We start from the raw sequence: 26,816 nt of genomic DNA, 5'->3' as shown, positions 1-26,816 counted from the left end.
TATCTGAATGATGGCCTTGTTTGACGACTCGGCCTGGCCGTTAGACTGGGGGTTGTGGGGGGTTAAGAAGCTCAGTTTTATTCCCCACGTGCCACAGAAATCCCTGAAGTCGAAACTGATGAACTGGGATCCATTGTCGGTGATGATCTCCTTTGGTATCCCAAACCTGCAGATGACATTCTTCCAGATGAAAGTTTTTACCTCTCGGTCTCTGACTTGTGCGAAGGCTTCGGCTTCAATCCACTTGGTACAGTAGTCTGTCACAGTTAGCATGAAGACTCGCTGTCCGGGTGCAGTAGGTAGTTTTCCCACGATGTCTATTCCCCACTTCTTCACATAGCGGTCAAATCGGTGCGTATGGTCGGTCAGTAATATCCAGTAGTGATCACCTAGTGTGCAAGGCTACGTCCCCCAGCATGGTTTCCACATTCACCTTCATGTAGTTCGGCGATGACATGTTTGGCCTCTTTTGGGCTTGTGCACTTGAGATAAGGACTTAAGAATGATTTTCTAAGGAGTTGGCCCTCATGTATGGTGAATCTGGCAGCTTTTGCTTTCAGTCGGCGTGCTTCATTCTTGTTAGCTGGGAGTTCGTCGTTTTCCAAGTATCTCACTATCAGAGTCATCCAACAATCGGCTAGTTCAACATCCATTGCTTCTTCGGGCGACTTTTTTGTGGTTGTTTCTTCTAGTTGGCTGGCCATTGCATGAATAATAGAGGGATAGATAATGGAGAAAAACATTTGAGCGCTGAGCCAAGGTTGGCAAGGGCGTCAGCGTGAGAGTTCTCTGCTCTTGAGACTTCGACTATGGAGAACTCTTCGAACTGGGCCTGCAGTTCCTTCACTATGTTCAAGTAAGCCGTCATCTTTGAGTTGCGTGCTTGGTACGTGTCTTGCAGTTGATTAACCACGAGCTGGGAGTCGGACTTCACCTCCAGTCTCTTGGCTCCAATTTCTCTGGCTAAGGAGAGTCTAGCAATGAGAGCCTCATATTCGGCTTCGTTGTTTGTGCAGTTGAACCCACGCCGTATTGCCCGCTGGATGATGTCGCCCTCTGGTGAAGTCAGTACTAGTCTGAGTCCACTCCATTCACGTTACTTGAGCCATCCACTAAGAGAGTCCATTTAGAGGGCGGCCCTTCGGTCAAGCACAATAACTCATTTTCTGCTTGGGTGGTGGTACTCGGAGTGAAATCAGCAATGAAGTCTGCCAATGCGTGGGATTTGACGGCAGTGCGAGGCTGGTAGGATATGTTGAATTCACTCAACTCCATTGTCCACTGCATGAGTCGGCCTGATAGCTCTGGTTTATGTAGTATCTTCTTGAGGGGGAAGGAGGTGAGTACAACTATGAAGTGACACTAGAAGTATAGCCTGATCTTCCTGGATGCGTGGATAAGGGCGAGGGCCAGTTTCTCCAACTGACTATACCACGTTTCTGCGTCGAGGAGTGACTTACTTACATAATGGACCGGTAGTTGCTTCGTCTCTTCTTCCCAAACCAGTACTGCTGAAATTGTTGTCTCTGATACCGCTAGGTAAGAGTAAAGCTTCTCCCTGTCCACAGGCTTGGAAAGGAGCGAGGGGAGGTCAGGTACCTTTTTAGTTGTTACAGGGCTTCTTCGCAGGAGGGGGTCCACTCGAACTTCTTGGACTTCTTGAGGGCATGGAAGAAGAGATGACACTTGTTGACGGATCTAGAGATGAATCGGCTCAAGGCGACAACTCGTCCTGCCAGGCGCTGGATATCTTTGATGCAAGCCGAAGATGGTATATTGAGGATCGCTCTGATCTGGTCGGGGTTGGCTTCTATCCCTCACTAAGTCACCATGTAGCCTAAGAACTTTCCTGACGAGACGCCGAATGAGCATTTGGCTGGATTTAACTTCATGTTATACTTCCTAAGGATGGCGAATGCCTGGCTGAGGTGGTCAAGGTGATGTTCGGCCATCTTTGACTTGACGAGCATGTCGTCGATGTAAACCTCCATGGTATTTCCGAGGTGCTTAGCAAACATCTTGTTGACTAGCCGCTGGTAGGTGACCCCGGCGTTCTTGAGACCGAATGACATCACCTTATAGCAATAGGTTCCCCTTTCTATGATAAAGGTTATCTTCTCTTGGTCGTCCAGGTGCATCAAGATCTAGTTGTACCCTGAGAAAGCGTCCATGAAACTAAGGAGCTCGTGGCCTGCGGTCGCATCAATCATCATGTCGATATGTGGGAGCGGGAAGGAGTCATTAGGGCAGGCTTTATTTAAGTTCATGAAATCGATGCAGACTCTCCACTTCCTATTCTTTTTCTTTACGACCACGACATTCGCCAGCCATTCGGGATAGTGGACCTCTCTGATCATACCATTGCTCAATAGCTTCTCGATCTCTTCATTGATAATTCGGTTACGCTCTGATGCGAATTTCCTTCTCCTCTGCTTCACTGGTGGGTGATCCAGATCTACCTTGAGCTAGTGGACCATTGCTTCTGGATTGACTCATGTCATATCGATGTGTGACCAAGCGAAATAGTCTTGGTTCTGTTTGAGAAATTCTATCAGCTTCTCTCTTGTCTTGGGCTCGAGGCGGGAACCTATGTGTGTCTTTCTCTCGGGGTAGTCCAGATATATTTGTACTTCATCCAACTCTTCCATAGATGGTTGATTCGGCTCGGTCGAAGGGGTTGGATGGGACTGTAATTGCTATGAAGTGTTACCTTTGCCCTTGAAGGCATTCTTGTAGCAATCTCTGGAAGCTTTGGGGTCGCCCTTGATCTCTCGTACTCTCCACTTGGTAGGAAACCTGATCGTCTAGTGGAAAGTGGATGGGACTACTCGCATGTCATGGATCCAAGGCTGACCTAAGATGACGTTATAGGGTGAAGGGCAGTCGATCACTAGAAAGACCGTCTGTTTGTTCACTCTGCTAGCGTATATGGGAAGGATGATTTCTCCGATGGTGTACTTTTGCTCAGAACTGAAACCAATTAACAGTTTCGGCCTCCTGTTGATGTTTGCTTCTTCTAGACTGATAGCCTTCACTGCTTTAAGAAATAGGATGTTTGCTGAGGAACCTCCATCTATGAATACCCTCTTTACTAGGATGTTGGCGATCTGCAGGGAGACGACTAGAGCATCGTGATGAGGAGCGGCCAAGGTGACCGGCTCATCATCTTCAAACTGAATTACCTGATAGGTGTGTGGCCGTGAGACCGGATGGATAGACTACACTTCATGCTAGATGTTAGCTCTGGCGTATTGTTTAGCTAATGAGTAACTAACCCCGCTGATCTCTGATCCCCTGGAGATGAGTGAACAAAATCCTTTCGGTGTGGGTTCCCACGAGGGTGGTGATGTTTCTTTAGTGCTTCTCTGGCTAATTATGTTCTTCCCTTTATCCGTTAGCAGATCTCGGAGATGTCCCCTCTTCAGAAGTGCAGCGACCTCGAGCCTCAAGGCGATGCAGTCTATAGTGTTATGCCCGTGGTCGCCGTGAAACTCGCATCATTTGATTGTGTCTTTCCTGGCTTTGGGATTGAGCTTGCCTGGCCATTTGATGGTGGATCCCATTCCTTTCATTATTGCGACTACTTGGGCCGGTTCGACGTTGAGTTTATACTCTGGTATCTTGTATCAGCTCGGTCTGACCTGTCTGTTATCAGTTCTCGTTGGTTGGCGATCATAGGGCTTCCGGACTCTACTCATGTTACATGCTAGGGGTTGATAGCGGTGTTCCACCGATCTGTGCTCTGGCTTTCTGTCATTCTGCCTTGGGTCGTATCTGGCGTGAGTTGCCAAGTTTATCTCATCTTCCTCCCACCTTATCTGGATCACTGCTCAGGCCAAAACGTCTTCATCGTGGTACACCCCAGCTTCGTCAGTTCCTTATACAGTTCTCCATCCGGGAGAAGGCCCTTCCTAAAGGCATCTACGGTTGTCTCTGGGTTACAAGAAGGGATGAAGATCTTCTCTTTGTTGAATCTGCTGACATACTCTCTTAGTGGCTCTCCCCTTATTTGGTATACTCTGTATAGATCATCTGACAGCTTCTTGAGTTCTTGCTGCTGGCGAACTGCTCCACAAAGGTGTCGATGAGTTGAGCGAATGAGTCGATGGAACAGTTCGGGAGATTTGTGTACCACTGGAGTGCTGGACCGGATAAACTTGAGCCAAAGCTTTTGCACATGCAGGCTTCCCTTAGCACTTGGGGTATTGAGACAGTGAACATCTGCTGCTTGTACGAGGCTATGTGGTCATCCATGTCAGTTGTGCCGTCGTAGGATTTCATGCTGGGGATGGTGAACTTCTGGGGCATGTCAGCTAAGGCGATCTCATCCACAAAGGGCGAGTCAACGTAGCAGTGAGGCCTGCTTTTCTTGGTCGAAAACAGCATTCCTAGGATGCGCCTCATCACTGCCTCTACATCGGCCAACCTCTTGGCTAGTATCTGTTCCATAGGAGAAGGGGACACCACTAGGTCATCCCGCTTGACCTGGTCGGCCTTTGTATTCATCTTCGGCATATTCTGTTAGACCATCTCGCGCGGTGTGATTTGGTGGATCATTTCTTCGTGCACACCCTGGTAGCCTGGATCTTTGGTCACTTCTTGTGGTTGGATGACTCTCATGGTAACCGATCTGGTGTTTCGCCCTACAAGAATAGTCAGGGAGGTTGTTTGATAGTCGGTCAGTCCGTCGGGATGGGTGGGCTCGAGTGCTATAGTTTGGTTGGGTTGGCCGTTCAACCCGTGAGGGTGAGCCGAGCCGAGCCGAGTAGAATGGCGTTTGTGTGGAGACGGTTGACTGGAGGTGAGGCTGGATGGTAAGAAGGGACTGGTCTTGCGGGCGCGGGTTCTCTGTCACTAGGGCGCCTTGATCTCGAGACTGAGATAGGTCGGTTGAATGGGGTTCTATCGGCATATCTTTTTCTCCATGAGTTAGGACAGAATCGTCGACCGCCGATGAGCTTAATGGACGCGACCTTTTACCGAAGATCGAGGGTCGGTGCTTTGGTGTGTGGAGAGGTTGCATGGATGGAACAGGGGTGCGGAACCGATTAAGAGGTACTTGGCCAGACAGAAACTCTAGATCATAGAATTGACTCACCTTCTCTTTAAGAGACTAGTTTTCTGCCCTGATGGATGCGTTTTCGGTCCGGATTGCATTGTTCTCAGCTTCTAGTGCGGCTACCTTGTCATAGTTCTGTTGCATGAGCGCGGTCAAAGTCTCTAGTTTGGCCTCGAGCCCGGTGTTAGCGTTGTCGGAGTTGTCAGCCATGGAAAGTTCCTTTACGTAACAAGGTTCGTTAAGCCAAATGATTGCTAGAGGCCCCACAGTGGACGCCAAACTGTAGACGTAAAAATCTACCTATACAGAAGGGGGGGTCTGATCCCGTGAGGTTGAGGCCACTAGCGATCTGCTGTACCTGCACATGTAGAGAAACAAATGCGTGAAGCGAACGGGAAACACTGGGGTGGTGTTTGCCATAGGCACTCCGATGCTCAAGTCAGTAAGACTGAAAGAGGCTAGTATAGTGAGGGCTAGGGAGTAGAGAGGTTACCGGAAGTCTAGTCGGGGACTATGACTATGGCAGTGATGTGAAACTCTCAAGTCAGAGCTTCGGGTGTGAAGGTGTAATATAATGTGTCTTGTGAGAGGGCTGCCTCTGCTTATATAGTGACTGTTTGGTCTCCCAATCCTGGTGGGAGTAGGAGTCCTAGTGTTATTCTGATGCAAACCCTATAAGAGTTAGGGCAGTGGTGAGCTGTCTTACCAGTGTCCGGATAGGAAGGTGATCCCGATCAGGAAAGTAACTTCGAGTAGGAAAGTGATTTGAACAGGAAGGTGACCTCGAATAGGAGATTGACCAGGAATAGGAAAGTGATATGAGGGGGACCATGGGCTCTGGATTTGCTCATGGATCCAGGAAGTGAACTGGGATTATGAGGCTTGTGCCCGAATGGTTTGGGCCGGTTGTATCTTGTACCAAATTGGCCTAATCGGGATTGGGTCGCATCGGGATTGGGCTTGGCTTCTTCCTCACTGTCGGGCCCGTTTTCCTATTTGGGCCAAGGATGATTTTTGGCCCTAACACACATGATAATCAAAGAACTTTGTTGTGTTGGTACTGATAATGCATAATTATTAACATATAAGATTTAAACATCAATTATGTTATAGATTGTTGAGAATTATTTCATATTCAAATACTCACATAGATCTTACAGTAAACAACATTTTCCCACCCAAGGTCCCACCCCCGATTTCATAAATTGCAGATTCCCACCCTTAAATTAACACTGTTATTTTTCTCTCAAAATAACCCCCACATCTCAAATTTCTCTCAAATAACCCTCAGAGGATATCTTGGCCAAGCCAAAAATTCGGCCTGATTTCGACACCATTGGACCTCTCCGACACCACCATTAGCATCCCCTTATTCTCCTCACCAAGACCCCTAACTTTTCCACCCGATTGCACCTCAGTGAGGTGCCGGAATTTGCTGGAAAGGGGTGACAAAACTAGAAAATCTAAGGGAGAGTCGGCGACGATCGGGGGGCGATTGCCGCCGGCGATGTTGAGGGTTTTGGTGGGGGGAAGCCGACAATACTATTGGTGGTCGTGGGGGTGATTTTCGGTGCTGGGACTTGTCGAAATTTGGATGAAACGCCGATTAACACTAAAAGCGACAGCCGGCGATTGGGGGATTCAATTAGGCGGGGAGGTTAGGGGTTGAGGGGATTGTAATGGTGGTGTCAGGAGGGGTTGATTGTGCCGAAAACAGGCCGGAATGGCCTGAAATCGCTAGTGGGGTGAATTTGAGAAGTGAAGGGTTATTTTGAAATTTTTCGATGGGGTGAATTTGAGAAATGAAGGGTTATTTTGAAAATTTAATATTTGAAATGACCATTTTACCTTTTTAACTGTTAGATTAAACAATTTTATGTTAATTTAAAGGCGTGAATCTACAATTTATGAATCTAGTGGTGGGAACTTGCAGATTCGCCAAACCTTGGGTGGGAAAATGTCGTTTACTCTGGATCTTACTATCATATAACATTACCCATTACCAAAAAAAAAAAAAAAAAAAAATCTAATTGAATAAATGTTACAGTGAACCTCAAGGGGTTGAAACTTGTTATGTAATGTTATTGTATTATTTAATGTAAATTGTATTATAATAATATATTAACTTATTATGTGATGTTATTGTGTTATTTAATGTGTTATGTAATTTTAATTTTGGGAGGATGAAACTTGATGGTTGATATGTTATTAGGTTGTTGTACTTGTGTTATTTAAAGTTTTAAAGTGTTATATAATTTTAATTTTTGGAGGTTGAAATGGATATTGAAATAGTTGTATTGCAAGGTGTATTTGTCATTTTAGAAAACTAATAGGGGTATCATAAATTTTATAAGGGTTAATTTGCTATTTTTTTAAACAATAAGAGGGTAATTGATATTTATCCGGATACCCGGAACCAAAACTGACCGTTCCCATTCCGGTTCCAAATCAAAGGAACCGACCCGGTTTAAAAAACGGCGGGTACTTGAGGATGTGAATAGAAGTGGCAGATTGAAGGGCTATCTGGCTATCTGCGGGGAGGTGCACGAATCACGATAATCGGCTGACCCACGTTGCAGCTATAATATCTACTACAAACTTCAAGGTCACTACTCAATGTTTGTCTATAGAATGAGGAGCGTCAACGACTTTGAAAAGGACGAACAGTCTTCTCAGCTTGCAACCGTTTGTTCATTTTTTAAATCACTAAAATACCCCTACTTGGGACTCGCTCGAGTATGTGAGGCAAATTGTGATTTCAAATCCTTAATTTTTGGAGCCATAATAGAAGCATTCACGCGCTTGAGTAGCAACTGATATCCACCTGAACATCACGTCTGCGAAAAGTAAATCAACAAAATAACAAGCTTTACCTCTTAGCGAATAATCGCGTTTTCACGTTCATTTTCTTCTACGTGGACAATGCCGATCGCGTTAGAGACTAATAGAACCACGCCAGAAGCCAGATGGTAAGCCGTTTACGAGGGGAAATTATAGAATGCATCGCTGTACAAATAAAGCGCTGATAGAGTGTGTACTAACCATGATCAATTTACTTGCATAATTCTCGTCTGAAGATAATTTTCAGCCGGTTAGCAAATTTTTTAAATTTTATTTGATAAATTAATGATTTGATAATTAGATAGAGAGAATTGGTGAGTTTAGGCATTAAAAATAAAAGATTAATCTTAAAAGGAAATTTAGTTATCAAATCTCAATTATATAATAAAAGTATTTTTTTAAATAAACACAATAATTCAAAATAGAGTAAATCTTTTAAAAATTTTCATACAAAGTGATGTTACACAAAGTAAAAAAAAAAAAATGAGTTTGACTTTTTATTTTATTATTCTATTGATTTTTTATAACTTCACTTTTTATAAAAATCTTTATAAGATATGTTTGTAAGTATAATATTATTGTTCAAAATAATACATTATAACTCCTTGCAAGAATCTGAATGTGTTTGTTTTATTATTTTAATATTTTTGAGAATGTTGAATTGAGTTATTATTATTATTCTTATTAATAGATAAGATTTGAATTTAAAAATATGTTTGGTAAGATTATTTTTTATTTTTTTATATTTATTAATTTAGTTAAATACCTCTTAGACAAAAGTAATGAATTATTCCTATTAACTCACCACCGTCTTTTAATTTTCTGTGATTGATAGAGCCAACGGTGGTGATCAAGAGAGTCCATCAAATCAATATTGTTCAGCATAGTATACAGCAGCAATCCATACCCACACTCTACTCAACAGTCAACACTCTTTCCCTCCATTCTCATTCTCGTTTCTTTCTACTCATCTCTCTCTCAGCAGAGAGCCTTTTGTGCTCACCTCTCTCTTTCTCCGATTTCCTCCTCTCGAAAACCCTAGAAATCGCTCTAATAGACTAATACGAGTCTCTCTCGGTACGATTGTTTTCTCTTCAGTTTCCCTTTTCTTTTCTCGCACGATTAACTGTCATATTGCTTTGAATAAGTTTGCCTTATTTCAAAATTTTGAGTTTTTTGTAGTCGGTTTTCTTTTTATATTGTTTAATTCCTGTTTTTAGAGTTTGTTTTTGGTGTATCTTTTTCTGCATTGGAGATGCTCTGGTGTCTACATTTGTAGACCTGTTTGTGTGTAAATATTTTATAGGTATAATTGTTTGTTTATTCACCATTGTTGTTTATCTGAGTTTTTTTGTTTTTTGGTATAGACTATTTTCGTTTGAATAATTTGCTAGGAATTTTTGCTTATTATCGTTTGCTTTTTTCGATATTAATTTTATTATTGAGATTTTGAACTTTGAACTAACACGTTTCCTTTTTTATTTGTTTGTCCTGCCTGGTAAAGAATTTAGTATTCGAATGAGGTTGGCTGAGGCCTGATTTCAACCGGGTTAAGAAATTTCTGCGTTTATGTATATTTAGAGTAAATAATTTTTTCTTCTATCAGCATCCAGTGTTTTTTATCTGATTGTCTCTTAACATTAAATTGTTTTTTTTTTTTTTTTTTTTTTTTTTTTTTTGTTACTTATATCTTAGTTAAGTGTTTTTTCTCGGTTCTTTTAAGCTCACTTGTTTTGTCACCGCTTCGTTTTCTTTTCAGTGACTTTATTTTGGTGCTCTTATTGTGATTTATGACTGTCCTCATCTATTTGTGTCATTTTATTATGCTTCCTGAAGTTGATAATTAGCCCTTTGTTTTACCATATTAAGCATCCATATCCTTACTAGAAGATGGAGAAAGCAGGAGGTCTTGAGGGAGCAGATCAATCCCCACCTTTGCCTCCACCTCCGGATGTACCTCCAAATTTGAAGCCAGAGCTGGTGGACCTTCCCAAACGTTCTATCATCAGTAGGTGTGGGGTTGGTAATTGTGGGCGCCGTATAACCTTGCTCACCAATCACTTTAAAGTTTCTGTCAATGCCTCAGATGCAAGCTTTTACCAGTATACAGTATGTCTTAGCTGATCAATTTTTTTTTCTGGAGTTGCAATGTATTTCCTTCTGAAATTTGTGAACATACCTCTTGCAGGTCACTATTTCTGCAGAGGATAGGAAAATTACTGAGAGCAAGAATATTGGAAGAAGACTGCTTGATCGGCTTTACCAAACATACTCTTCTGAACTTGCTGGTAAAAGGTTTGCATATGATGGAGAAAAAAGTTTATACACTGTGGGTCCGCTTCCACAGAACAAGTCTGAGTTTACAGTGATTCTTGAAGAGTCACGCGCAAAACGGTATGTCTATTTGCCATTCTCTTTCAAATTCTGGATTCAGAGTTTTTAGAATTTATCTTGTATTTCTCTTGTGTGTTAGTAGAAGTGGCAGTCCTGATAGTGGCAGTCCTGCTGGTACTGGTAAGCGGTCAAAACAATGTTTCCAGTCAAAAACTTTCAAAGTTGAAATAAGCTATGCTGCTAAAATACCTTTGAAGTCTATAGCTCTTGCCCTCAAGGGAAATGAGGTAGACAATAGTGCTCAGGATGCACTGAGAGTGCTTGATATTGTACTAAGGCAGCAAGCAGCTAACAGGTAATTAAGTATGCTTCTTATAAATATATGCACTAAATATAAATCATTAGATCAAAACTCTTTAATGACTAAGATCATATATCTGGCACATGTCACTTCCAATTAGATGTTGAAAGTGAATTAATTTGATGGTCGTGTAAAATACATACACACGCACACACACACACACATATATGAGTCTCAACTGTTATATTTGTGCCATATTTGCTTTCATGCTTATATTTACTTGGATCATGGTTGTTGAATGAACAGGGGATGTCTTTTGGTGAGGCAATCATTCTTTCATGACGATTCGAGGAACTTTGTTGATGTTGGAGGAGGTGTTAATGGTGTCAGGGGGTATCATTCTAGCTTCCGTCCCACTCAGGGTGGCTTGTCTCTTAACATGGGTATAATTTTTATTTCAGTTCTCGTAATTTCTGTAATGGTGTCTTTCTTGTTTTACTTGTTTGTTAGTGTCACTGCCTTCATTTATTGCAGATGTATCTACTACAATGATCCTTAAACCTGGCCCTGTGATTGATTTTTTAATAGCTAATCAGAATGTACGGGAACCTCGCAATATTGACTGGGCAAAGGTAAGAAACTCTTAACTTCATCACTGAGGTTCAGCATTAATTTCTCTATGAATTTTCAATTTCCTTTTGATGTATAGGCCAAGAAGATGCTGAAAAACTTGAGGATTAAGACAAGACACCGCAACATGGAATTTAAAATCATAGGTCTAAGTGAGAAGCCATGCAATCAGCAGTTGTATGTGCTTGTTTCAAAATAGTGATCTCTCTGTTTTTAACTTCTGGTTTCATAGTTCTCTTATCTCTTTCTCTTTTCCTCCGAATAACTTCTAACTGTAGTTTCATCGGCTTTTTAAGTTTTCTTATGAAAGTGAAAAACAATGATGCTGCAAATGAAGGACAGACTGTGGAGATTACTGTGAATGAATATTTTGCTAAACACTGTGGCATAGAGCTCACTTTTTCTGCATTCCTGCCATGTCTTGATGTTGGGAAACCGAAACGGCCAAATTATTTACCGCTGGAGGTATGCAAATCTCTTGTGCATGATACACAATTGATTTTTAGTTCGATATTAAAGTAAGATTTTTATTCTTTATTTCCCACTGTTGTGTCAGCTTTGTTCTCTTGTTTCACTTCAACGCTATACTAAATCACTATCATCAGTGCAACGAGCATCCTTGGTTGAAAAGTCAAGGCAGAAGCCTCAAGAGAGAATGAAAACTCTAACTGATGTGAGTTTTATACATTGCTTGAAAACATGTGTTTTTCTCTTGAATAATGCAAACTTTTTCTTACTCAATCTGGCAGGCTATGCAAACCTACTGTTATGATGAGGACCCTTTTCTTGGAGCATGCGGTATTTCTATTGGAAAACAACTGAGACAGATTGAGGGTCGTGTCCTTGAGGCCCCAAGGGTAAATATGATCTCTTTTTTTTTTTTTTTTTTAAATTTTTAAGAGAGGGGGTTAAGGAGAGCTGCTCCATTCAATTGAAATGATTACTGGTATGGACTGCAATACATTTTTCTCTATATCACAGCTGAAGGTTGGTAACAGTGAGGACTGTGTCCCTCGTAATGGACGCTGGAACTTTAACAACAAGGTACTATTTTTGATATCTTGAACACCTGACAGGGGATAATCATCAAATCCTCCCACCAAGAAATTTTCTTCTTTGTCTCCTCAGTTGTATGGTATAGAAGTCGTGTTACCTTATTTAGCAATTTCATGTCCCACTTTTTCTCATTCTTTGCAGACGTTTTTAAACTCTATCCAAATTGAGCGTTGGATTGTTGTCAACTTTTCTGCCCGCTGTGATACTAGTCACATATCTCGTGAGCTTATCAATTGTGGGAAGAAGAAGGGCATTGTAGGTTATAATGTGTTGATTCTGATTTTTTGGGATTATATTTTTGTACCATGATTTGTAAATTAATTCTCTTGCCTTCTGTCTCACTCACTGACTCACATGCTACTTTGTGAATTAATGAAGCATATTGAACGCCCTTTTACCTTAATTGAGGAGGATCAACAATCTAGAAGAACCAGTCCTGTTGTTAGAGTTGATAAAATGTTTGATCAAATTACAGCAAAGCTTCCAGAACCTCCTCAATTCATTCTCTGTGTCTTGCCTGAGAGGAAAAATTCTGACATTTATGGTATATGATTCTTCCTGTTTTTTAAGATTTGATTCATTTTTATATTATCACTAACTTATTGTTTTGTTTCATTGTCGAGGACCTTGGAAGAAAAAATGCCTCTGTGATTTTGGAATTGTTACTCAATGCATTTCTCCTTCTCGGATTAATGATCAGTATCTTACAAATGTTCTACTTAAAATCAATTCAAAGGTGAATCTTGAAACTAGATGCTTGAAGAATCTTAATATATTTAATTTCTTTCGGATATGCTATTTTTTTTCCTCTTTTGTAGCTTGGAGGAATAAATTCTTTGTTGGCAATAGAGCACTCCTCACACATTCCCCTGATAAAAGATACTCCTACGTTAATTTTGGGTATGGATATCTCTCATGGATCTCCTGGTCGATCAGATATCCCATCTATTGCTGCGGTAATTCATCCATGATCTTTTCAGCATCTTAACTGTTCAGTCTCTTCATAAGTATTTTCATTGTCAGGTTGCTGATGCTTTAAAATAATGTAATATTCAGGTTGTTGGCTCTCAAAGGTGGCCACTGATTTCAAGGTATAGAGCATCGGTAAGAACTCAATCTCCTAAGGTGGAGATGATTGATGCTCTATACAAGCCTCTGGCAAATGGGAAAGATAGTGGTATTATCAGGTATTCAAGTCAAGCAAATATTATCTGTGCTTGCAGCTTGAGTGACTGATGTATATGCTGGTTTGTATATATGTTCAAAAATCCATCTCTAGGTGTTTAAATATTGATGTCGGAATTCTATACTATATATCAAGATACCATTTCGTTTATCTTAGAAATTTTATTTATAATTGGTAATATGTATTGTCAAGATTTAGATTTTTACTGATTTATTGATATATCTTTCTAAAGCCTTCTGAGTTGCTGTCAATCTTTGTACTGTGTCATAAAGATTTTTTATTTATTAATTGATAACAAACCTGTACCAGATACTTTTAAAATAAGATCCTGTATTAAAATCTATATATTTGCTTGGGACATGTGCTAGTTTATGTTATGCTGAATATGTAGAAAGATTTGGAGTAATGAATACTTAATTTATTTAAATGTATTACACATTCCCTCAACTGCACTGTTCTTCTATTGCATGATTGAGATTCCTTCCTGCATTGTATCATGCTTTTTGCTGATTTCTCACATCTTTGTAGTCTTTAACACCACTAGCATACCCCTTATCATCTCTTTTGTGAATAACTGCTAAACTTGGTTGTAATATTGTAGTTTGATGGTTTCATCTATTCCTAGTAAGACCAGTCTACAGTCTTGTTCATCATATTATGATAAATAGGATGCTATAAAATCTATGATGACATTCATTTGAGCTTCAAGTATTGAGAATATCGCTTGTGTTATTGTTCTTAGGATGTCAAACTCTTTCTTGTTTTATAGGGAACTGCTTGTGGACTTCTACAAAACAAGCCAAAAAAGAAAACCTAAACAGATTATTTTGTTCAGGTATTGCTGTCTTATGTCGGTAGATCTTTCTTACGCCAGTCAATTAATCTTGGAAGAGATAATTAAAGATAGTTTAAATATAAAAATCATTTACTCTTATTTATACATGTTATCAAAAAGGCATTGAAGAATTGTAGTTTTATGGCTTTACAATAAAAAGTAGAAAATGTTCAACATTCATCTAGATTTTGTATTTTGAAACAAGAAAAACGGAATTATAATATCTGATTCTTAGATTATCTTGCCTGTATCATAGTGCCAATCTTGCTTTGATTAGAGGCAAGCTTCCAACTTTCCTTATCTGACCTCACCTGTTTTATTATTTTCTTTTCTTGTATGTTTGGTTTTGTGAGCTAGATCTCAATTTCAACAACAAAACTGTGGAATTCCTTTTGTATTCTCTGGGAGAACCTTATAGAAGCCTTGGAAGAGCTGAAAACTATCACTTATAAAGAGAATGTAAATAAAATGTTTTCACGCTGAGATCTGAATGCTTTCTGTGGCCTTGTGGTAGTAAAGCATAGCCTTCTTTACACAACAATGCTATTGGCACTTGTATAAGTTCAAATTGATATTATTTTCAGTTTCTAATTGAAATGTGGGGTGCAGTGTGGATGTGTAAAGGAGAGGAGGGACTAAAACTAAAACTCCATTTTCTTGTTTTAAGAACCTTTCAAGTTACAGTATGATGGATAACTTTACTTTCTTATCCAAGCAAATATGTATTTGGGACTTTGGTGCAAACAATTCCCTTGTTTTTTGATTTGAGATTTTGCTAATTGTTCTTTTTGGTTTCTTTGCATGCATGTACTCTATGCGGTTAAACACAAATGTATCTGGCTTTTGGGTTTCTTTGTAATTTTCTTTTAAATCCCTTATTGAATACTATATTTCTTGGAATTTATCATGTTGCTTTTGTTCTCAGGGATGGAGTGAGTGAATCACAATTCAATCAAGTTTTGAATATTGAGCTGGAGCAAATCATAAAGGTGGCTGCAACCATGTTTCCTTCACATCAATTGTGCAAATTATGCCTGCTATTCTCAACATTTTAATTTTTTAAGCATTTCCTTCACTTTAATCGTGCAAATTATGTCTTCTACACTCATCATTTTAATTTTTAAGGGTCTGAATTTTGCTCTTGTTGATTATAACTACTTTTATTGGGTAAGTAGCCATATTTTCATTTTTGGTACGTGACTTGTCACTGTTTTATGGTGACTTACATAGACTTGTCAAAACTTGAATGCTTATTGCCTCATGTCTGCACATGTACTTTATCTCAGTTGTCTGTATCAATTTCATGGTTGACCATTAGGACATGCGGGCTCTAGCATACAGGATAGATAATCATACTTGTTTATGACAGGCATACCAGCATCTTGGTGAGACTGACGTCCCGAAGTTCACAGTTATTGTTGCACAGAAAAATCACCACACCAAGCTATTCCAAGCTAGTGGACCTGAAAATGTTCCTCCTGGTTTGTGACTTTCAAATGCTATTCTCTTTTGATGGTTAACCTAGTGCTAGTTTTGTTGATTTAACTCTCTCTCTCTCTCCAGGAACAGTTGTGGATACAACTATTGTGCATCCAACAAACTATGACTTCTACATGTGTGCTCATGCTGGGATGATAGTATGTCCTTAATTTGTTCCTTGGTATCTTTTTTCAAAGGCTCTTCAAATTTATCCATCTGGTCTGAATAATGTTTCATTTGTATGATAAGTTGCCATGGTGTAAATCCTGATATTCTATCATTTTATTACCTTTACATCCAGAATCCTTTTTTGATTTGATGTTAGTATCCAATACACATTAGTTCTTAGAGAAGAATTCAGTATTCTATGTTAAACTATTTAGAAAGATAATCACCTTAAGGTGCATGACGATCCCTTGCTTCTTAGAGCAAGTGCTTGAAGTCCAAGTGAATACTTTTTTTATTTATTTATTTATAAATTTTAAAGGTTAAAGTTTTGTTTGGTTTGTAATTTGTCCAATACTTAAGCTTCTATCAATTTTCATGTAGTATAACATGCTGTTTCACATCCCATACTTATACTTCCTATGATAGGGAACTTCAAGGCCAGCACACTACCATGTCTTGCTTGATGAGATTGGTTTCTCTCCTGATCACTTGCAAAATCTTATCCACTCCTTGTCATATGTGTAAGCTTTCAAACTCCGCTTGCTTCTCAGTAATTATTGAAATTTATAATCACTCAATTGACAATATCGTTCTTTCTTACTATTAATCCAGTTACCAAAGGAGTACTACAGCCATTTCAATAGGTGAGTTCATCACAGAGTCTTCAGAATTCTATTTCTTACAAAGGAAAGTTTTCTGGCTTGCACTTATCTTTATTTCACCATGAGTTCATCTCATTATCATATTTTTTTTTCAGTGGCACCTGTATTGTATGCTCACCTTGCTGCACAACAGATGGGGCAGTTTATTAAGTTTGAGGATTTGTCAGAAACTTCTTCAGGACAAAGAAGTATTACATCTGCGGGGAGTATTCCTGTTCCTGAGCTGCCTAGGTTGCATGAGAGAGTTGAGGGTTCGATGTTCTTCTGCTAAGAATGCTGTTGATAGCTTTTTGTAGGTACAGCTAACATGCCCTAGTTTTTCAACTCTAGATATTTGGGAAGCTAGGGGTATACAAACATGCAAGCAACCCTTAGTTATTTTGTAGGTGATTGAGATATAGGTACAGAAATGCAGTTCTATTTTAGTATTGGATGATTTGGGTGCTCTATATTTACATGGGTAATAGTAATTATCAATTGAAGAGTTCACCATTTGAAACTTTTGATACCGAGGAAATTGTTGGTTTGGATAGGTACGTTTTCAGGAAAGGTTTTTCCCTTCTATGGAAGGAAATTTTGTAATGTTCTATTCATTATGATTATTAATTTATTATATGGCATTATCTTTGACTTAATTCCTGTATTCCTTGTCATCAATGGTATTATTTTCTGCACTTGAATTTTGTTTTGTTTTTTCATCTCCAGCTGATAGGTTGTTATTCTTAGTCGTATAGCCTACTACTTTGTTGGGGGATGTATCTAAAATATCTGGTCCCTGCTGCCCCGATTCTAAGCAAATATAAAATATAAATTTGGGAAAGACCTACTGGAACTTGTTCCTCATTCCTCGTTAATATATTTTAATTAATACTACTTTAGTATAGAAATTGGTGTTAATCGTATCAGTGCTTTTTTTTTTTTTTTTTTTTTTATCTACTGTAATGTATGGGATGCGCAAGTGTGAAACGGGTATTAAACTTGTTGCAAATGTCAAAGATTTAGCTTAAGGATTCCAATAATTAACTTAGCTTTACCTATTCCTGAGAAACTGCTAACCGCCTTCTGCAGGAAAAAGAAACAAAATGTTGCTATCATTGCCCTTTTGCTTTTTCAAACTTGCACCTTTCCATGTTTAAGTCTAATGGACTTTTTTTTCAGAATAATTAGCAGGGTTTAGGTCAGTACCTTAAATGAATAGTTTTACCTACGCCACTCCTCACTAGAGAGACAAACCTTTTATGTTTTATTTTCTTCTAATAACTAATTACAGGTAGCATAATGTTACCTTTAATGGAAATCTTATGTTTTCTTTTTCATTTTTTACTCTTTCAAATTATACATTAGTTTATATAAATGTATTGATCAAAGTTCTCTTGTTTATATAATTCAAATTTAAGATATTAATTCCTATATTTAAGTATCCATCAGGGTCAAATAATTCATTTTACTATACAGAAAAAGGCACAAATATTAAAACTTGAAACAAGCTTGATAAGGAAAAGGTGAAGGGGAATAACAAAAAAGAAGAATGACTGGTTGGTTTAGTCCCACATCATACAAGTGATGGTGTGCAGTTGATGAGAAATCTTTTGAAAATCCTGAACAAGACCAAATCTGGTTGGTAAAGTCGTCAGAATTCTTACCAGACACATTTTGACTGGGTGTCTGTGTACCAAATTTACATTTCAATTGCATGCATTCTCATTATGACTAATGTGATGACTCATGCTGCTCTCATCACGCCAAATTCTAGACTTCTAACAACGTACTACCGAGACTACCATTGTTACGGTGCACCAAGTCACCAACCAATTAGGGTCTTCATTTCCAGAAATTTGTTGGTGTAGCTCTCTGACTCATAAAAAACTGGTATCTAAACCACATCATAACTTTCTTTGGCTGATGCTCTTCAAATTTGCTTTTGGGATGGGACCCACTTGTTATGACGCACTAGCGAAGAGTTTGCTTGCGCCAAATTCAGTCGGTTTGACATTTTTACCCTTTGTTTGTAACTATTATTTTATAGGCCTTCCTTTTCCCTGACCATTTTTTATGAGTGAGGTGTTTGATTTTGATAGATTTGGTTGGTGGTAAATGTATGGTGTGTGGTGTTGGGAGAGATTATTTATTAATTATTCTAACCCCACTTCATTTATTTCCTCTTCAAATTTTTCACCGACTTCCAATTACTAATCGCCACTCACACACATCCCTCCCCTCTCCTATTTATTTATTTTTATTGCTTGTGGTCTACTTCTTGCCTCACCTCCCGCCTTGTGGTCCACCTCGTTTTCTTTTTTCTTTTTTCACTATTTTATTATTAATAATATTAATACAATTAGAATAAAGAGTGTCGAGAGTTATAAATGATTTAAAATTATACTGCATGATATGGATGTATCTACTGATAATAGATCATGTCTGTCTCATTCATTCCAAAAATTAAAATGAAAAATTTTAATTGAAATAAAAATGGATTAACTACTTAGTATATAGAATGATGAAATGTAATTGGAAAGACGGTTCTGCATGCCTCAATCACATCTTACAGTTTCTAAACAATCACCAATAACTAACACATTGTATTTCAATATTCTTTACTTTAGTCTTTACACATCATTCCATTTGTCTCCCTTTTTTTTTTTTTTTTTTTTTTTTTAACTGGCTTATATCCAAACACTAAAATACAAACAATTTTAATATATCTTTTTGCATAAATATATATTTTCAACCGAATAAATACTTTATCCATGGAAGCAATAAATCTTCTTCAGTATTTCTTAAAAGAAAAAAAGGAAAAGGCTATTTTGTAAATGAACCATAACGCGTTATTCTCGGTCACGCAGGTAGAGAGTCGTGGTCGTTATAGTTTTTTTTGCGAGTAAATGGCCGCCGCGAATCTCCACTTCTCTCTATCATTCTTTAAACTTTAAACGGGACCCACTGGACAAGCTCGTTTTTTTTTTTTTTTTAATTTTTCTTTCCTTGGTTGTGGGGCCCCATCCTTATAAGCTCAAAATCAATGGCCGAGATTTCTCATCATCACTCACGTGCCCAATACTTTATGACGAACTTTTTTTAGCCTGAATAAAAACAAAATAACTAGTAATATTCGCGAGAAAGTTATATAAGGGTTTGTGGGTTAAAATATTTAGAAATAGCTGATAAATTTTTGTATCATTTTTTAGTTTTTAACTCCAAAATCATATTTTATATTAGATTAATCCTCTTTTTGGATATTAAAACAGAGATATTTCTAAATTAGAAAATTATTCTTCAATTATGTCATATTTGTTAGCCAAGTTATGTATTTTAGGCTACTTTGGTCATTTGCAGACCAGAAAATATGAAAACTTTAGACATGGGACCCATTGGAAATTCAAATCCTGTGGTCCATCCTCACCGCCCCTCTCAGGTTCGCGCCCTAACGGTGATTGATGATATTTTATATTTCTCAAATTTAAAAGAAAATATTATGCCTGTGACGCTCAAAAGACATAATAACCTTCACCATTTGGTCATGGGCTTTTGATTCTCTTGTGCGCTTTAAATGCGACTCTTCTGTTTTTACATTTTTCTTATCATTTAGACCATTTTTTAAAATATTTTTGAAATTCATTTTTTATAACATTAAAAAAATTAAATGAATGTTTAATTGATTGTCAATATATACATAATCAAAAAAAAAAAAAAAAAAAAAAATCTTAAAACACTTTTTATGAAGATATTTAAAACAATCATGGCCAAATTCCTCCAAATTCAATATGCCATTTTTTATGAAAGAGATACACCCATTTGAGGTTCGTTTCTACTAATTTTAAAATCATTAATTAATTAAACGATGATGATAAATGTCACATCCAATTTATACTTAGTTTTCATTTCGAGACCAAAATGAAACCTCCAATTATCATTAGTAAAAGGACTTAGCGCGCATTAAATACAATATAACTAAGGCCCAAAGCAATAAATTCAATTGATGACATTCATTTATTAATACTATTTCATATAGGTATTCTTTAGCCAATACTATAAAAAAAAAAAAATAAATATATATATATATAATTTCAAATACTATCAATATCGTATTAAGAAAATTGAGTTCACTAAAGGAAAATTGGTCACTAAATGAGGTTTATTTAACAGTTCAATGGTTTATAACCAACCGATACCCTAATTTTCGTAATTTCCCCTCAATTAAAACGTTAATTACCCTCAATCACATACTATTATCCATTCTAATCCAAATCAGGGATAATACGTAATCTGCAAAATAATGAAAATTATTCCTACAAAGAAAAGTTGAAAAATAAGAAGAGGCTAGCATACGGTTAATAACTACAAAACAGAGAAGTAGTTGTGAGGGCAAAGGTGTCATTTCATAGAAACTAAAGTATTATTCGTACAAGAGCCGATGAAACGAAACAACTTATGTTATATTTTCCAGTTTTGGTTTCACATTGAAGAGATCCGAAATTTTACACACACAAACTGAGAATCGTGGGAAAGAAAAAAGAAAAAGGGAAATAAAGAATTTTTAATCAAATTGGAATATATTTGCAGATTTCACTTTCTGATTCTTCATATTTTATCTCTTCTTCTTATCGATTTTTCTTCTCTTTTTTTTTTGTTTGGGAAAAAAATGATAAAAAGTTCTCCTCATTTCAACCTTTCTGACATCGTGTTTTTGTTTCTTTAACTTATTTGATTTTGTGTTTAGAATTGTATCTTGGTTGTGTTTGTTTTGTTTGAAAGCTGACGGGTGACGAAAATTCTGTGCCACCGATGCCAGATAACCGTCAGGCTAATACAATGCTGTGTCAAATCAATCCGGGACAACTTGAAGGTAGTTGATTTCTGGTGCACTTTTTTTCTTGACAATAGGGATCTGATTATTTTTTTTCATTAATTATATGTTTTGATGAAATATGATTGTTTATCTTTTGTGATCATGGGTTATTCTTTTTGCTGTGATCAACTTTTTGCAATGTGTTTTTTGTATTGTTAAGTTAGATTTTGACTTTGATTACAGGTGAGTGTATTTTCCATGTGGGTGTTTTAGTGTTTAGTACTGCGTTTGTTGAGGCATGACATATTAAGTTTTGAATATTTTGATTTGAATTGTTTAAGATGCGATGTTGGTAACTTATTTATTGAGGGTTTGAGCTATTTTGTTTCTATTTATTGTGATATTTGGATTTCAATTTATCTGAATCCTGTTGTCGTCTTATTAGATGAGAGAAGTTTGATGATTTGGGTTTTTCGGTTTTGACAACTATGTTTACTGATGCATGCATGTTGAAGTTTTGTATTTTAGCTTTCGTTGATGGCCTTAATTTTAGTTGAAATTTCATTGAATTGAGTTTTTTTTAGTTCCTTGATGTTTGGTATTGGTTGAGAAGTGAAATATCATAAGTTGATGGACTGAAAGCTTGGATTCTGGACATGAACTTTGATGATTTGTGCTTCTCCTGTGTTTTGCAGAAGCAATATGGCGGTTGAAAATTCATGATAATCAAGAAGGGGTGGTGTGGCTCAATCAAGCCCATACCCAGATCGGCCGGTGAGCCAAATTGTCCTATTACCTAAGGACAGGGGTGGGTGGTTATGGAAGCCATTGTCGCTTTATCATCCTACTTATGCTGCTCAGGTAATTAAGATTTTATACTTAAAGTGGCTTCACTAATGTTATGTCAATTTTAATGTTATGTAAAATGGATTATCAATGTTGCTTCAACGGTTTGCACCATAGTGAAATGATTTATCAACTGGTGTGAAATCTGCACCAATGTTTTGTGTTACCTTTACATAGACTTCTACTTTTTTTTCCTGTTATAAATTGTAGACTGGTAGTAGACTTTGTATCTCATCATATTATTATCTGAACAGGGTGCTGAATATAGAAAGAACTACCGGAGAGAGTTGGACAACCCGACTGTGGGGTACATTCTCCCCTTCTTGAATTATATGATTGCTGGGTGTTTATCTTGCTGTTTGCTCTGATATATTAGAATGAAATTTTTACAGGACTGTAGCTAATAATTATGTGGGGAATCCATCGGGTTCATTTAATTTTGGAACTTTATTTAAATATATGTATGTGATATTGTTGACTAAATGAAAGCAAAATGCACCCTGATAACCTGCAGAATCGGTTGGTTCTAGATTTTCTGATAATGTTGGTTATTGTTACACAGTTCCACTTTACTTTTGTTGAACAGTTATGAGAAATTTCTGCCCCTGATTTCTATTTGTTCTGTCTTGCCCACAATCTTTGACGGCAATCTAAATCGTCTTTGGAAGTTTTCTCACACTGTATATTAGTTATGAAGGGTGGGCCATTTTTCTTTGTAAATTAAATGAAATGCATAATTTGGCAGCTGCTAAGTTGGGTTTGCTAGTGGTTGACTGGCAAGCCCAGATGGGATTTTATTATATCATGTGTAGTGTATACAAGCCTTCCTTTGGAATCTAGGTTAGATATTGCTTAATTATGTTTGATATACTGCACAATTGTCTGCAATTATTTGAAAGGAGAATGATGTCATATTAATAGATTAACTTTTTGTAGTAAAATTACTCTGGAATTCTTCCTTTTATGATACTAATTGTTAGCCTGCATGTATATGTTAGACAATATGCCTCATTAGTTACAATCTTTCTGATTGATGAGTTTCCACCTCTTGACATGCGCTGCAGTATTATTTGAAGACAGGGACCTGCAAATATGGACCAACATGTAAATATCATCACCCAAAGGATAGGAATGGTGCTGGACCAGTCTCATTCAACGTTCTAGGTCTTCCTATGCGTCAGGTGATTATTTCTTACTGCAAATCAGTACGAGATTTTTTGACCTCTTTTCTCCTTAAATTGACATTTGAATATTCATAATTAACAAGTTCTCATGCATGGATGAATATGAATGATACATTTACAACTCCTAAATTATGACTCTTCTTTTTAGGATGAAAAATCATGTCCTTATTACATGCGGACTGGAGCATGCAAGTTTGGAGTTGCATGCAAGTTTCACCATCCTCAGCCTGCGGCACATGGAAATGGTTTACCTGTGACTGGAACTGCTGCATTTGGATCAATGGGGACATCAGTTCTGCCTTACGCAGGTGGCATTTCAACATGGTCATTACCAAGGGCACCTTATGTATCTGGCCCTCGTTTACAAGGTTCACAAAGCTACATGCCTGTCATTGTCTCTCCTTCTCAAGGCATTGTATCTGCACCAGGTTGGAACACCTACATGGTCAGTAAGTTAAATCTTTAGGTAACAGAGTTCCTATGTGAATTTCAGAAAACTTTGTTTTTGCTTTTGCTTCGTGTAAGGTCCATAATCTACTATTGGAATGAGTGGTACCATTAAGAAGCAGATTGCTTCATTTTTTGTCCACTCATGTTAATACTAAGAGTTGTGCTGACTCCGTCATGTTTCTCTTTCAAGTAGTCATATGTTTCAAGCAATTATCATATAAGAACTCAGACATAAATTTTTTATGTTTTTACCAATAAGCAAATGTATTTAGGGCTTTTCTCATGTGAAATTTCCATTTAATATGAATTTTTATTGTGTTATTCTCTTTCATGCTTTTCTTTATCAGGGAAATATTAGCCCTCTATCTTCTCCTGGTGCACTTGGATCCAACCATATTTACAACTCCAGGAATCAAGGTGACTTAAGTCCCGGTGGGCAGGTGCAAGTCTTATCCCCATCCAGTTCAAATTTACCTGAGAGACCTGATCAACCAGAATGCCGATATTATATGAACACTGGAACCTGCAAATATGGATCTGATTGCAAGTTCCATCATCCAAAGGAAAGGGTTGCTCAATCAGCAGTAAATAATATAGGACCCCTTGGCCTGCCCTCAAGACCTGTAAGTTTTTCACGTTATTTTCATACATTGCTGACTGGTGAGTACATATTGATACTCCATTTCATACATTGTGGAATAAACATTGATACTCCATTTCATACATTGCGGAATGCAAATTGATACTCCATTTCATACATTGCAGAATACACATTTATACTCCATTTCATACATTGTGGATTACACATTGATACTCCATTTCATACATTGCGAATACACATTGATACTCCATTTCTTACATTGCGGAATACACATTGATACTCCATTTCATACATTGCGAATACACATTGATACTCCATTTCTTACATTGCGGAATACACATTGATACTCCATTTACTGTTTGGGTTGCAAAATCAAGATTCATAATTTTCCAGTTAGTACTAGATTATTGAAATTACTTTTTTATTTAAAAAAAAAAATCATACTTATCTCATAATTGAGGCATGCCTATTGATTTACAGCGTCTGTCTTAAGAAATTTTGGAAACTTAGGAAATATCATGATTTTTTTTTTTTTTTTGAATATCAAGTGCACATCAGTGCAATAGTATATTTGAGCTTGTTATAGGCTTAAAGTTATTTATAACTTTTGCTCTTGAAATTTAGATTTTTCTCTTTGTTGAATATTTAATTAATTGCAATGAATTCATTTTCTCCTACATGCAGGGGCAAGCTGTGTGTTCTAATTACAGTATGTATGGAATCTGCAAGTATGGTCCAACTTGTAGATTTGATCATCCCTTTGCAGGATATCCTTTTAACTATGGTGTGAGCCTTCCTCCACTATCTATACTGGATTCATCTCTCATGACTCATCATCTCATACCGACAGCTCCTTCGTCTGAGAATTCTACTGCTATGTCATCAAAAGTTCCTGATTGGGTACAGAATTCTGATGTTGCAAATGTCAAGCATCAGAACCCAGATACGAAGAACTCAAGTACAAATAATTCAGATGATTCACCTGAGGAGCCCCGTTCTCCACCTCCTTCAGTACAAGATTCTTCAGAACCTTCACACGATCAAAATTGAGTTCATTTTGTTCTCATTGACTTTACATTTTTGTTACCCAGTATCTTTGAAGGATATTTATGACTTGTACCTCCCACTCCCCCCTTTTCACCTGTGAGTGGTATAGGTTGTTTGGCGATTGTGATGAGCAAAAGTTTGGGGGTTGTGCATGGAGGCATTTTTTGTGGTGAATAAATAACATGCAGGTGAAAATTTGTAAAAGATTTCCTTTTACTGTTGAAATATTTGCTCTTTCTTGGATCATATCCATTATGTGGTGATGAGATGAGATTTTAGTGGGAAGGTTTTGATGTTTGTGGTTATGATGAATGTTTGGCATTATTATGCTCTGCAAATCTCTGGCCTTTTCATTACAGGAACATGTTGGCAAATAGAACCAAATCATAGCTAACAAATTAACTTTGTGTGGTAGAATTAAGATTGGCAATCTTTTATGAACTACCATGCCCAGGGGGGGCATGATTATTTGGTTACTGTGAACAATGAATGTTGTTGTAGTTGTGGTTTGGCAGATTCATAACGTAATACGTTTATTTCACTTTATGGGTTACCTATAAGTTATGTTGTGTCTCCACATTTCTGAATGAAGACAGTGAAAGTAGAAGAAAATGTTTGTATTTGGTGCCGTGTTAAAGAATGTACAAATTAAACTTAAGAGGATCGATTTTGGTTCCACTTGTCCAAAACAACCGTGCCAGCCAAATGAAGCAAAACGTAGGGTCAAACTAATTAATTTATGTAATAAATGGAACCCACTTTCCCCTACTTAAGTTTTCATGCAAATAAATCTGTGGGTCTTCCTTCACACTTATACTCAGGGACGGTTCCCACCATTCTAAGTTAATATTTAATATTTTCACATGTATTGACTTTATTCTAATTCTGTCATATTACCCCTTTTTTTTATTATTATTTAAGGCCAGCGTTACTTTTATTATTACTATTATCTAAGTTCCTTTCTCGCCTTCCTCTTATAAATTTATTTAATTTTCAGTACTTAATATTTCGATATTTTCTCGACTCCTGGATATCATTATTAAAGCAAAGACCTTTACCACCTGGCGCAAGTTACAGCTACAGGCACGTTGTTTGAAAATCCTCAGATGATGCTAACAAACGCATATTGCGTACACTACCAACTGCCACATTGTTTGCCATTCCCGCGAAAATATTATCCACAGAAAACGAGAAAGCTGCTTTTGACGATGCTAACGTGCGCTTATGGTTATCCTTTCATTTGAATTGAAACAGCGAGTAATTTTATACGCATTAAAAGCTTATTTCATAAGCTACTGCCTCCCATTGGTACTGCTTTGATGCTCCCTCATTTGTGAATCATCTGATT

The 26,816-nt window shown here is 37.5% G+C and overlaps 2 protein-coding genes across 8 annotated transcripts; both read left to right on the top strand.

Annotated features, from left to right (window-relative positions):
• The first annotated feature begins 8,837 nt into the window (after nucleotides 1-8,837).
• On the top strand, nucleotides 8,838-17,186 carry LOC116120251 (protein argonaute 16). Of its 7 annotated transcripts, none has more exons than XM_031406198.1 (23): nucleotides 8,838-8,977; nucleotides 9,791-10,009; nucleotides 10,089-10,294; nucleotides 10,374-10,589; nucleotides 10,842-10,978; nucleotides 11,070-11,167; nucleotides 11,245-11,342; nucleotides 11,444-11,630; nucleotides 11,722-11,838; nucleotides 11,915-12,022; nucleotides 12,147-12,209; nucleotides 12,363-12,476; nucleotides 12,600-12,765; nucleotides 12,845-12,957; nucleotides 13,040-13,177; nucleotides 13,278-13,408; nucleotides 14,177-14,242; nucleotides 15,168-15,231; nucleotides 15,612-15,723; nucleotides 15,806-15,879; nucleotides 16,316-16,410; nucleotides 16,502-16,533; nucleotides 16,647-17,186. In XM_031406198.1, exons 2-23 carry the CDS (start codon nucleotides 9,791-9,793, stop codon nucleotides 16,820-16,822), a joined length of 2,730 nt encoding a protein of 909 aa, XP_031262058.1. In that variant the 5' UTR covers nucleotides 8,838-8,977; the 3' UTR covers nucleotides 16,823-17,186. The 7 variants fall into 7 exon arrangements, with proteins under 7 accessions (XP_031262058.1, XP_031262062.1, XP_031262059.1 ...); XM_031406202.1 differs by having other exon boundaries at nucleotides 9,770-10,009; nucleotides 10,377-10,589; nucleotides 11,462-11,630; XM_031406199.1 differs by having other exon boundaries at nucleotides 9,770-10,009; nucleotides 10,377-10,589.
• A 2,726-nt stretch (nucleotides 17,187-19,912) lies between these two features.
• Nucleotides 19,913-25,714, top strand: LOC116120377 (zinc finger CCCH domain-containing protein 3). The gene is given in 12 exon segments (XM_031406327.1): nucleotides 19,913-19,966; nucleotides 21,307-21,397; nucleotides 22,036-22,071; nucleotides 22,074-22,119; nucleotides 22,121-22,176; nucleotides 22,179-22,201; nucleotides 22,441-22,453; nucleotides 22,456-22,493; nucleotides 23,251-23,367; nucleotides 23,519-23,815; nucleotides 24,168-24,443; nucleotides 25,106-25,714. Coding segments are annotated over 12 exon segments (1,413 nt in total). The 3' UTR covers nucleotides 25,472-25,714.
• Nucleotides 25,715-26,816: the final 1,102 nt, after the last annotated feature.

Source organism: Pistacia vera, unplaced genomic scaffold (assembly GCF_008641045.1).
Source record: "Pistacia vera cultivar Batoury unplaced genomic scaffold, PisVer_v2 Contig93, whole genome shotgun sequence".
Taxonomy (NCBI): domain Eukaryota; kingdom Viridiplantae; phylum Streptophyta; class Magnoliopsida; order Sapindales; family Anacardiaceae; genus Pistacia; species Pistacia vera.
The sequence above is the reverse complement of the archived record's forward strand: the minus strand, read 5'-3'. Positions and strand labels throughout refer to the sequence as shown.